Genomic DNA, 12,205 nt, shown 5'->3' with positions numbered 1-12,205 from the left:
CCACACCCCAAGGAGGAGAGTTCCTCCGTGGTGGGCGCGGGGCATACATTTTGCTCAGCCCTGAGCCCTGGGACTTCACCAATACCCACTGCCTCAGTGGCCCTCAGTCATGTGGTCTCAAGGGAGAACCAGCCAACGCGTGTTTGAGAAAGATCTGGGCACCTGCTCCCAGAGACAGATTCTGTTGGCCTAGGGCAGGACCGGGGATAAGCGGGTCCTAAGACCACCAAAGGGTTCTGTTTTCTGGCCTAGCATGCTCCCCAACACCCAGCCCGGCCCAGCTGGGAGAAGGTGTGCTTCCCAGACGGGCAGCAGCGCCAGGTCACCAAGGGCTCCGCTCCGTGTGACCTGCCTCTCTGCACCTGAGCCCACAGTCCTCTCTCTCTGGGGTCTCAGCTTAGGGAGTGCTTACACGTGGACTGGAGCATTTATGGCGTGTGTCATGCAGGGCAATACCCTACATGCTTGGCAAGGATCTTCTCACTCACCCTCACTTTCGGCCTCTGAGGCAGGTAGTATCAGCCTTGCTTCAGAGATGAGGAAATAACCCATCCAAGGGCATGCAAAGAACCAGGGGAAGGGCAGGGGAAACCCAGGGCTGTCTCACTCCTGGGCTGCAATGCCTTTTGTCCACCTTCTACTTAAGGCACCTCCTTTAAGGCCTTGATATCATGCCTCTCGGGGTGAGCCCTCTGTTTAAAAATGTTCACTGCAAAAAATAAAAAATAAAAATAAATAAAAATGTTCACTGTACCACGTGACAGGGCGGATGTGAGTCTGACACAAATCTCAACCCTCTAGCTACGGTGGGCGGGTGGCTGTCACCCTGGACTCTGCATCTAATCAGCAGGAGCACCCAGCTGAGGGGGACCTCAAGCCTGAGAGAAGAGTGGACTTTGGGGCAGGCCTTCTTTCGTCCCTAAACATGCTACGGCACACTTCCCAAAAGATGACATTTACCCGGCTATAGCCATTAGGGAAACACAAATTAAAACCAAAATGAGACACTACCACACACCCACCCACCCAAATAACGAAAATAAAGAGCCAGGAATGATCGAGTGTGGGTTGAAGACTGGGAGCATGTGGAATTCTAAGACACTGATGGTGGGAGTGTAAGTTGGTATAACTATTTTAGAGAACCATTGGTGGTACCTTCTAAAGCTGAACATAAACTTGTCCTATCCCCGGCAATTCCCCTCCTAGGTACGTCTCAAAAGAAATGCATCTATACATCCAACAAAAGACACTCAAAAGAATGTTTATAGATACCCTATTCTCGGTAGCCATACACTAGAAACAATCCAAATGTCCATTGGCAACAAAGTAGACAAAGAAACTGTAGTATATTCATATAATGTGAATACTGTACCCCAGTGCAAACCAGCAAAAAAAAAAAATCATATATGGATCTCAGAGGCAAAACATCAAGCAAAAAGAAAGCCAGAAACCAGATATTACAGACTGTACGTTTCCACTAAAGTAAAGCTTAAGAAGAGGCATAAAATAATCCGTAGTCTTATAAAGAAAAGACAGTTTACCTTTGGGTCAGAGGTAGTCACTGGGGTGGGGCACGTGGGAAGTCTTTACAGTGGTGGTGCTACCCTATAAACCTCTTCATCTGGGTCATGGTGCCACGGCATGTTCGCTTAGTATAATTTAATAAAACGTTAAAAAAATTTAATAAAACGTTCGTGCATTATTTGCTTTTTGATATGTGTATTGTACCTTAGTAAAAAGCATAATTTTTTTTTAAAGCACGCTCTAGACAGCGATCTGCAGCATGGCATGTGAGTGACCTGGAGTGGAGACCAAGGGGCCGCCTGAGTGCCCACGGAGAGCCTACCTGAGGGAAGCTGGGCCACGTGCTTCAATGCCAGGTGCAGGTTCTCTCGACAGGCTGACTGAGGGTCATTCAGCAGGTAGGCCAAGGCAAGGATGACATCATGCTTTAAAAAGCCCTCTCTGGGGAAAAGAATACAGATTTAGATATAATTAAGACCATGCCTGGAGAGAATTCAGTAAGACAAAGAGGAAGTTGTCCACCCAACACTCCTCCTGGGGCTTGAACTGTGCTGGCTGTCACAGGCCACATTCCTCTGGCTTCCAGGGAGAAAAAAAAGATGGGAGGTGGACAATCGAGAGAATCCCTACAGGCATGAGAGCAGTGTGGCCTGGGTGGCGTGGGAAGAACCACACACTGGAATGACACATCTCTGTCCCATCCTTAGCTAGAGCCCTGGATCCTTCTTTCACTCTTGCCTCCTCAGCCCTCTTATCTGTAAACTGAGGATGAGACAGCAGAACCTCACAACTGAACTACCCTGAACTTTGGGGCTCCACCCACCAGGGCACACCCCCACAGAGCTCCAGGCTCTGCAAGCCCTGCCCCTCGAAGCCCCTGCCTCTTCTCCCACCTGAATTGTGAGCCTGCCAACAGCCAGATGCTTGCCTCCAAACCTATGGATGCCTGGTATGCTTGTTGTTATAATTATAGAAGTCAATTAACTATTAGGTAAGCCAATTAGATGTGAGAAGAGATTTTGTTTTATTTTGTTTTCTTATGAAAACAAAATTGATTGCGTTGGGAAGATTCAAAAGTGATTCTCAAAAAAAAAAATGTGAGATGACTGTAAAAGATTCTAGGTTTTTACATGCAGATTACTCCATTAATGTCTTTGAGTTCCCGCTCTATTTGAAAGAAACCAAAGCTGCAAATTAGATGATATTATAGGTGTGGTTTAAGCAAAAGAGATGATGAGAAACACCAACCAGTGGGCCCGCCCCCAAGAAGAGGCCTGGGGGGCAAGCAGGGATTGGTGAATGCCTGATTATTTGTGTTTGGGGTTAAAATGAAGCAGTGTAAAGGGAATGTACAATTTCTTCAGTTAATGGCTTTGTAACTATTTCCTTTGATTAATCGCTGGGCCTGAACACATCTGGTGTAAGGGCTTCTGAGGTCACACCTCTCAGGGCTGGAGTCAGAAAGAAGTGAGAAGGGACATCTGGATGGCTCGGCAGTTGAGCATCCGCCTTTGACTCATGGCATGATCGCAGGGTTCTGGGATCGAGTCCCACATTGGGCTCCCTATGGGAAGCCTGCTTCTCCCTCTGCCTGTGCCTCTCCCTCTCTCTATGTGTCTCTCATGAATAAATAAATAAAATCTTAAAAAGAAAGAAATAAAGAAGTGAGAACTCGGGGTGATGCCCTTGCCCAGTGCCTGGCACATGGAAGTGCCCAGCAAATTGTGCTCTTCCTGTGTTGGCCAGGATTTAACATTCGGTGAGTTCTGAGTCATTCTGGGGCAGGAAAATCATAGCAGGACACCCAGGCTGCAAAGGACTTCCCTGATCCCCCATCTTGAGGTGTCGGCCTCCTCAGTCAGTGCCTGGTCACCCACTCATTCCCTGTCACTCCTGCTTTGTAAGTCTGCTGTGTTTGCTGTGAGGCCATTTGTCCCACTCACAGCAGGCGAGCAAGAGGTGGGCAGGGGGAGCTAGGCTTCCCAGGAGGTTCTTCCGTGTGTGGCCTGTCATGCAAACTGACTCCTCAAGGCTGCTACCCTCATCCCCTCTTCCTGTTGCTACTTGTGTGGGTACAAGAGGCACAAGAGTTTCAACATGAGCAGTTATTTCGAGCCTGACCAACTCCACGAGCTACTGGCTTTAAGTTATAAGATCACCACCGAACTCCAGCAAACTTCAGAAATGGGCCTCTGTTAACTTTCGGCCCTTTGCATTCTTGGTCTATTGTGGTGTGGTGGAGTGGGATGGGGGTGGGGCGGTTCTGGAATCCCCGACCCTGTTCACTTGGTTCTCCTCCCTATGCCTGGTGGTGGCAGTGTGAGGAACAGCGGACACCAGAGGAGTGTGCGGGCCAGGCCATAGCAGGCCCTTGGTCAGTGACAGTTTCTTCACCGCGTGTCCCCCCAGCCCCTGCCAACGTGGCCACATCCAGGAACCCGCCTCTCCCCCCAACCTCCTCCTGCTGCTAAACAAACCTACAGGCACCCCCACTAGGTTCACAGTTCCCTTGTACTTGCCCAAGCTCCAAGCACCCCTCCGCACAGCGTCTATCAGCCCTTGCTGGGGGTGAGTGCTTAATATCCACATCAGGTCCAGAAAGAGAAAAAAGGAGCAGGAAGGATGAGAGGCGCTTCCCTCCTCCATGCTCCTCAGTATTAAAGCACTTTCCATGGGTCTGTCTCAAATAAGCACAGCCAGACTCCACCAAGGTCACAGCAGGAAAGGTTGGTGTCCCTGCTTACCAGGGCTCCTGCACCCCTCCTCTGTCCCCATGCCCTTCCTTCCTTCTGGTGCAAAGCATGTGAATTGGGGCTCTCACTGTAGCATCACTTCCCCATTCGTTCATAGCGACCCATTGGGCCAGGACTGCACATGGTGTGGGTTAACCACATCCCCTTCTGGGAACCTGGAATTAGACCTCAGAGAGGAGTCAAGGAACGGCGAGATCAGGGGGACTGAGGGACTGAGGCCACCATCTGGAGATGGCCCCGAGCAAGTGGGTGTGTGAGTTCATAGACACTATCTGCAGGGAAAAGGAGGCAGCAGAGAGACGAGCACCCGGTGGCCACCCAGGCCGACGTGAGGCAGACGTTTCTGGGCTGAGTGCTGCACATGCATCAACCCGTTTAACTCCTGCCCCCACGAGCAAGTGTGAAGACACTGAGGCACAGAGAGCTTGAGGAGAGGCGGGATTGAGCAACCTTACATTTGGTGAGATGCCCCGATACCCCTGAAAGGATCTCAAGCTTCCATACAGGGGCATGTGTTGTTTACATCACACAAGTTGGAAGCCAATGAGCACCCTGCCCCTCTATTCCTTCTTTCTGAGCAGCAGTCCTTGGGCAGGGCCCCAGGGCTCTTTGTGATTTTCAGTTGTTTTCAATACCAAGTAAAACTGGGGGTCCCAGGTCAAGAGTGTGAACTGAACCGATCTGGGAAAGCACCCCCACCCCCGACATACGTACGTACACACACACACACACACACATGCACACACACACACTGGCAGACAAAAACAGAGTATTCAAGGTCATCCAAGGGTGTTCCACCCAGGGGAGGGATGTGGTTCCAAAGCATGACACTGGTTCCCAGAGACAGCTGCCCACCTGCCCACGTTATGGGTCACCATGATAGAGAGCACCTCGGTGGCCTTTATCCGCACTATGTCATTATTATCCTTCAGCAAAGCTTTCAGGCTCTCCAGGCAGCCTGCAAGGAAGGAACAAGAACCTTTGAACACTGACCAGTCGCAGAAATCAACTAACCCAGAAGTCAAGAGGTGAGGCAATATTGGGCAACAAGAAACTACCAGAAGCTTTGCTGCTTTGGGGCCTTGGGGGATCACATCAGTTGCAAAGTATTTCTGATTCACTAAAGGAGTCTCTGTGTGCTAGAAAGGCTCACACAGGGGACTTTTTTATCTAACCCCCTGCACGCTTCCGACCAATGGCCTTATCTCTCCATCCACTTCAAGATTTTTAAAAATGGCCTTTACATCTGGAGAGACTGAGGGGTAATATTCTCACCCCTGTCCCAAAGTAGTCATGTACCCTGGAACAGGCTACACCTGGGGATGCCAGGTTGAGCAAATAAAAATCCGGCTGTATTTATTTATCTGGCTACCCGTAGCCTCATACCCCTCCTTCCTCTGAACCTCCGGTTTTCTTATCATCTTCCCTCCCAAGGCAGGTGCTATTAGAATTAAGATAACACGGGCACTGCACCGGGTGGTGCTGGCCCAGAGTCAGGCTTATTAAACAACAGTTTTTATTACTGAAGCTCCACCCGGTGTCCTAGGCCCTGGTTCTAGGAACCACAGCCAAATCTGGAATTAACTAGACCTTGACCCAAGGCTGGAGGGAGAAGCATAGTTCATTCATCCCCATCTGAGAAATGTGTAACCACGTCAGAAAAATCACCTCAAGCCTTATTTTGATCATTAGAAGGATGAGACACAAGGGTCATAGGTCCCAGAGATACGTGTGGTTTTAGTAAGGCGTGTGCCTATCTTCTGTGATAGCCTCGTGGTTGAGATAGATAAACAGGGCTCTTTGGTGGATTTATGGCCAACTAGTTGAGCCACAGCAGAGAGGGCTGATTCATGGCTCTGGGTAGGACGCTGGTGGTGTTTGACTAAGGACTAACTAGCTCGGACGGATGCAGTGAAGGGGCCAGGTCGCCTCAGCCCCTCCCATTCCAAGCCACTGTGCTGTCCATCCAGACCCCAGTCATCGTCACCCGGGCTGATACTCACCTATGTCAATGGCTGCATAGACATGTTCAGGGTCGTGCATGAGGTCGCACAGAGCCATGAGGGCTTTCTGCCTCGTTAGCAGGTCCTCCGACTGCAGCTCCTCATTCAGCTTGGGCAAGGCCCTACAGCCATAAGCAATGGAGGCCTGAGCAGGGTTAATGTCAGGGGGCAGGTACATGGAGACCCGGGCATGGGACATCTTTCCACGCCTGCAGAGGGCAACTGTCTAGCTCTCAAAACAAAGCTCTGCAGAAATCACTGATTAAAAGAAACCAAAAAATTGTTGTTATTGCCACTGGGATTTAGAAGCTACTCCTCATTTAATCCTCAAAACTATAAAAGCAACCAGGTGGGTATCTTTACTTCTATTTTGCAGATGAGCAAACTGAGGCTGAGAGCAATGAAGGGATCTGCTCAAGGTCACAGTAAAGATAAATAGCAGCCCAAATTGCAAACTCCAGAGTTCTTCCATGCTTAACGACAGAGGAAAACCACCAGTACTTTACAGGCTGGGCCTTTGGTCAAAGGCTCCAAAGAGACAAACCAAACCAAAGAACCAAACAGGAATATGGCCGCCACATATAGTACTTACCTAACACCAGCAATACCTAGTATCTAACTCAACTACCCCAGAAGGAGGGGACTTGTGTTATCCCAATTTTACAAAGGAAGTAGTTCAGGTCTAAGGGTAGGGGTTGGCTTCAGGTCATAGAACTGATGAGGCCAGGCCCCAGTGTTTAAATCCAGGTCTAGCTCATCATCCATCAGGGACCCATATTCAGATGCTTCTGATACTTCCACAAAAAAAGGAATTAAGGTTAAAGCATGATTTATTTTTATTACACACATGTACACTTGGAGCAACTATAGGCAGTGTGGCTCAGTATAGCTGACCCTTGAACAACACAGGTTTGAAATGCACGGGTCCACTTATACGTGGATTTTTTTACAATACAGAACTTTTTTTACATAATACTTTGTGCATACTTTTTCACATAAATACCGAATGCATTCTCTCTCCCTTATGCTTTTAATAACATTTGGTTTCCTCTAGCTTCCTTTATAGTGAGAATACAGTATATAATAAATACAACATAATGTACATGTTAATGAATGATGTTATCGGTAAGGCTTCTGGTTAATAGTAGGCTTCCTAGTAGTTAAGGAGGGAGTCAAAAGTTAGAAGTGGATTTTCAACTGTGGGGGGAAATGTAGTATGGGCTCTCCTAACCCCTATGGTGCTAAAGGGCCAACTGTAGTTAATAATGGGCTCCAGAGGGACGCCTGGGTGGCTCAGCAGTTGAGCGTCTGCCTTCCAATCAGGGCGTGATCCGGGGGATCAGGATCGAGTCCCACATCGGGGTCCTTACAGGGAGCCTGTTTCTCCCTCTGCCTGTGTCTCTGCCTTTCTCATAAATAAATAATTAAAATCTTAAAAAAAAAAAAAAAAAAAGAATGGTTTCCAGACCCAGGCCATGGGTGGCCCTTCTTCTACCTGTGTCTTTCTGAAGTTGCAGAGGCAGGTGATAATAGCACCTCCTTCCCTCACTCCCAGACTTGTCATATGAACTGCTACTCATGAGTCTGGCACACTACTCTCACAGTGGTGATTACTGCCATTAGTCCAGCGACAGTCCCAGCCCTGTAGGAATGATCAACTCCAGTAGAGTAGGTGAGCCAAACTCTGATTCTGGGGACTATGTGACCGGAGGAAAAGAGGGGAGGGGGCCTGGCTGGGAGGGGCCTTTGCCATTTCTGGGCTCCCCCTGCAAGACAGTGGGTGCTGGGGACAAGGGCCTGACCTCCTCCTTAGAGGAGCATGGGTTAGGGAGAGCCTTGGGGTAAGAGGACACGAGGCCGGCCGCTGTGAGCCGGACTGGGTAGATCTGGGGACCCTCTGTTACCTCTCACAGCTGCCGCTCACCCGCCTCGGCTCGCGGTCCCGGAAGCGCACGCCCGTTGCCAGGCGACTGGTTGCCAGGATACCTCGCGGCGTCCGCTGCACCGGCTGCGCAGGCGCGATCGGCCTCGGGCTGGGACCTGCTGTAAAAGGGAGAGAAGGCTTTCCTGGGTTACTGTGAAGAACAAAGGCGGCTCAGCTTTGTTCATGGTACAGAAGGGAAGCGAAGTGACTGTACGTCTTTCTCTGAATAGAACATTGCAAGTCTTTAATCCTCAGGGTAAACTCGTGAAGTGGTAACATCCAGTTTACAGACAGAAGCTTCAGAGAGGTTCAGAAGCTCCTCCCAAATCACACAGGCCTGATCCCTGGACTGTCTAGCTTTGGCTCAGGCTCCTTGATAGGCAGTCGGACGGCCTGCTAATGACACAGATCAGCCCCTGAGGTGGACCCAACACACGGATGGTTGGAGCGATTGTTCTTCAAAGCAAGTCAGACCCAGCCATCGTCACCTGCCTGAAACCCTCCTGTGGCTTCCCAGTGGTCTCAGGACAGGTCCAAACTCCTAGCCTGCCATCAAGGTCCCAGATCATGGCCTCCAGGACCATGCTGGATTCTTTTAATTTCCCAAATGGTCAACTCTTTCATGCAGCCTGAGCTGCTTGTAACACTAACCACTTCTTTTCCTTCAGGACACAGTTGGTGTACACCTCGACCATGAATACTATCCTCTCCATATTAGTAAATGACCCCATAGCTTAATTATCCATTTGGCACTCTTCCTCCTCCAATTCTCTATTTATTTCCCTGCTTCCCCCAGCAGACTCCAGCTTCTCTGAGGGTGGAGGCCATGTCAGTCCTGTTTACTTGCCTTTGTAGTGCCAGGAATATACTAGAAAAATGGGTATACTAAAAGAATGGGTAATGGACTTGAATCAAGATTTATAATCTACAAAGCACTTTCACCATCTTGTGTGACCCTCGCATCAAACCCTTGAAGTTGATAGGCCGGTCCATTTTATAGCAGAGTAAACTGAGGCAGAGGAAGAGAGCAACTCATGTAAGTCCACCCCTCTGCCTGAGTCCTTAGCACTGAAATTTAACTAACAAATGCACCAAGCATTAGCCTCCAGCACAATTAGCTTTGAAATGAAGATCACTTACTTAGATCTTTGTGCCCAGGATCCCATATTGTGATGCAGAGATGTGTCCCCTACTGTGGTTCTTCAAAGGACCCAGTCCTAAAGGATCTTTCTAACCCAGAGCCCCCTAACTTTTTCAGGAAGGTGGTGTGGAGAGCACTGGGCTAGCAGTCAGAAAATCTGGGTTCCAATTCTAGTTCTTGATTCTTTTGATTTTGTGAGCCTTAGGTCCCTTGTCCATGAAACCAGGGAGCTGAATCAAGTAAATTCTCAAAGCTGGGAACCCCCAGGGCACCCCCAGGGCACCTGTTTTAAACAGGTCTTGGAATTGAGTCCCACATTGGGCTCTCCTTGGGGAACCTGCTTCTCTCTGCCTATGTCTCTGCCTCTGTGTGTCTTTCATGAATTAAAAAAAAAAAAAAAAAAAAAAAAAAGCTGGGAACCCCAGGCCTCTCAGAATCTGGTTAGAGAGTCTTTTTTCTTTTTTAATTATCCTTCAGTTTTATCATTTTTCTTTTTTTTAAGATTTATTTATTTATTCATGAGAGACATACAGAGAGGCCGAGACAGAGGCAGAAGGAGAAGCAGGCTCCCCGCACGGAACCCGATGTGGGACCTGATCCCTTGGATCCCAGGATCATGCCCTGAGCCAAAGGCAAATGCTCAACCACTGAGCCACCCAGGCATCCCCAGTTTTATCATTTTTCAATCTCCTTTTTGTCCCCTTTTAAAAGACACATACAACATAATATTAGTATATGTTAATTATAAAACATAAAAATATAATAACCACGTGTGAATTCACCGTCAGAACATTATCAATGCCTGGATCCTCTTTCCCTATCCTATACCCCATCTTCCTCTCCGAAGCTAACCACTCTCTCATTTTGTGATTACACAGTCTTACAAGTGCCTCTAAGGCCATCCATCTTCAAACAGAAATTAGCTTATAGGAGCTCAGTGACTCAGGTCAGCTTTTAAACAGCCATTAATTACAGAAATTAATTTTCTAAAATGACCCCTTTAGAAGCCAGGCATATGATATTCAGGCATCATTAGATTCAGATCTATGCAGATTAAGGTAAATGAGTGGTAGGCCGCTGCAGGGGGCTGGACTCCAATCAAAGGCCAATGCTACAGCAAAAGTTCTTATGCCATGATTGCAGAGAGGAGGAGGTATCTGCGGGAAAGACTAGAAGGAGGGAAGCACACCAAAATACGTTAAGGCTGACCTGGCAGGGCCAGAGATGGGAAATGTTATTTATTCTCTGTATTCTAAATTGTTTATTTTTATTCGAGTTATTTATTGAATAGGCAATATAGGCACATGAAAGGAAATCTAGAACATATGAAAGTAAAATGTCTCCCTCCCTCCTCAGGCCCAGCCAAACAGGTTGTCCTCATCTATATGTAGCAACCACTGTATCTTTCCAGAGCGAAGCTAAACTTATACAAGTAAACATGATTCATTTACTTTTTACTGTGGCAGCATACTTGTGTTCTTTACCTTCTTTTTAAAAATTTAATTCATGGGTAGCCCCGGTGGTGCAGCGGTTTAGCGCCGCCTGCAGCCCAGGGCGTGATCCTGGAGACCCTGGATCGAGTCCCACGTCAGGCTCCCTGCATGGAGCCTGCTTCTCCCTCTGCCTGTGTCTCTGCCTCTCTCTCTGTGTCTCTATGAGTAAATAAATATAAAAATAAAAATTTAATTCACTCACTTACCATTCACTAAATGTATGATATGCCTAGGCACTGTTAGCCAGTGCAATAGGTGGATTAAATAAACATCAACAGCCTTGCTCTCCCTGCTGACAGTGGGGGGAGATAAACAACATAAACAATAAGTTATATAATATGTTAGAAAATAGTAGGTTCCTGGGAAAAACAGAGCAGAATAAGGGGTTGGGAGGATGCTACAATTGTAAATAGGCTGCTTTGGGAAGGTCCCATCTAGAGGTGTTATCTGAGCAAACTTGAAAAAAGGGGAAGGAGGAGAGCAATGTGAATATCTGGGGGAAAAGCATTCGGGCTTAGGGAACAGCCAGTGCAAACCCCCCGGTGCCTGGTGTGTTGCAGGAACAGCAAGGAGGCCAGTAGAGTCTATGCGGGATAGGGGTTGGGGGGGGTGGATAAGAGGTGGAAGAGAGGAAAAAGGCCAGAGCAAATTATGTGAAGCCTTTTGAGCCACTGTAAAGATTTTATTAATCTGAGAGAGATGAGCAGGCATTGGACAGTTTGGAACCAAAGACTGCCATGATCTGATCTGTTTTAACAGGAGAATCCCTGGGGCCACTGAAGGGGAATTGGGTGGGGCAAGGGTAAAGGCAAGGCGACCAGCTGGAGGGAGAGAAGGTAATACACTGGGCAATACCAGTGGAAGTGGGGGGGGGGAGTAAGGGGATATTGGACAAATTTTCAGGGTAGAACCTACTGGGTTCACTGATAAATCAGTTACGGGTTGTGAGAAAAAGGAGTCAAGGGAGGGATCTTGAAGATCCCTCCATCCCAATATATAAAGAAAAATATGAAATATTTAGATAACCAGAAAAAATCACATTTAATATGAAAATAAATATTTAAACACTTCACATAATCCCTACCCGTTCTTTTGAACTACCACCTATGGCCTGGAGGCCAGGTGCTCCAGTCTTTTCACCATCAGCCCCGCCCCGCCCTGCCCCGCCCCCGGGGTCCCGGCCCCTCCTTCCAGCAGCTCTGCCCCCGCCCCCGGGGTCCCGGCCCCTCCTCCCGGCCGCCCTGCCCCGCCCCCGGGTCCCGGCCCTCCTCCCGGCCTCCATGCCCCGCCCCCGGGTCCCGGCCCTTCCTCCTGGCCTCCATGCCCCGCCCCCGGGTCCCGGCCCCTCCTCCCGGCCTCCATGCCCC

The 12,205-nt window shown here is 48.7% G+C and overlaps 1 protein-coding gene across 1 annotated transcript in view; it reads right to left on the bottom strand.

Moving 5' to 3' along the window:
- RSPH14 (radial spoke head 14 homolog) overlaps nt 1–12,205 on the bottom strand; it is an 82,451-nt gene that overhangs the window by 69,479 nt on the left and 767 nt on the right. Inside the window, exons 2-6 of the mRNA XM_055322665.1 lie at nt 10,830–10,997; nt 8,185–8,323; nt 6,281–6,538; nt 5,133–5,235; nt 1,847–1,965 (exon numbers count right to left, since the gene is read on the bottom strand). Coding sequence (XP_055178640.1) covers nt 1,847–1,965; nt 5,133–5,235; nt 6,281–6,479 — 421 coding nt within the window. The 5' untranslated portion in view covers nt 6,480–6,538; nt 8,185–8,323; nt 10,830–10,997. The remainder of the gene's footprint in view (nt 1–1,846; nt 1,966–5,132; nt 5,236–6,280; nt 6,539–8,184; nt 8,324–10,829; nt 10,998–12,205) is intronic.

Source organism: Nyctereutes procyonoides, unplaced genomic scaffold, assembly GCF_905146905.1.
Source record: "Nyctereutes procyonoides isolate TBG_1078 unplaced genomic scaffold, NYPRO_anot_genome, whole genome shotgun sequence".
Taxonomy (NCBI): domain Eukaryota; kingdom Metazoa; phylum Chordata; class Mammalia; order Carnivora; family Canidae; genus Nyctereutes; species Nyctereutes procyonoides.
The sequence above is the reverse complement of the archived record's forward strand: the minus strand, read 5'-3'. Positions and strand labels throughout refer to the sequence as shown.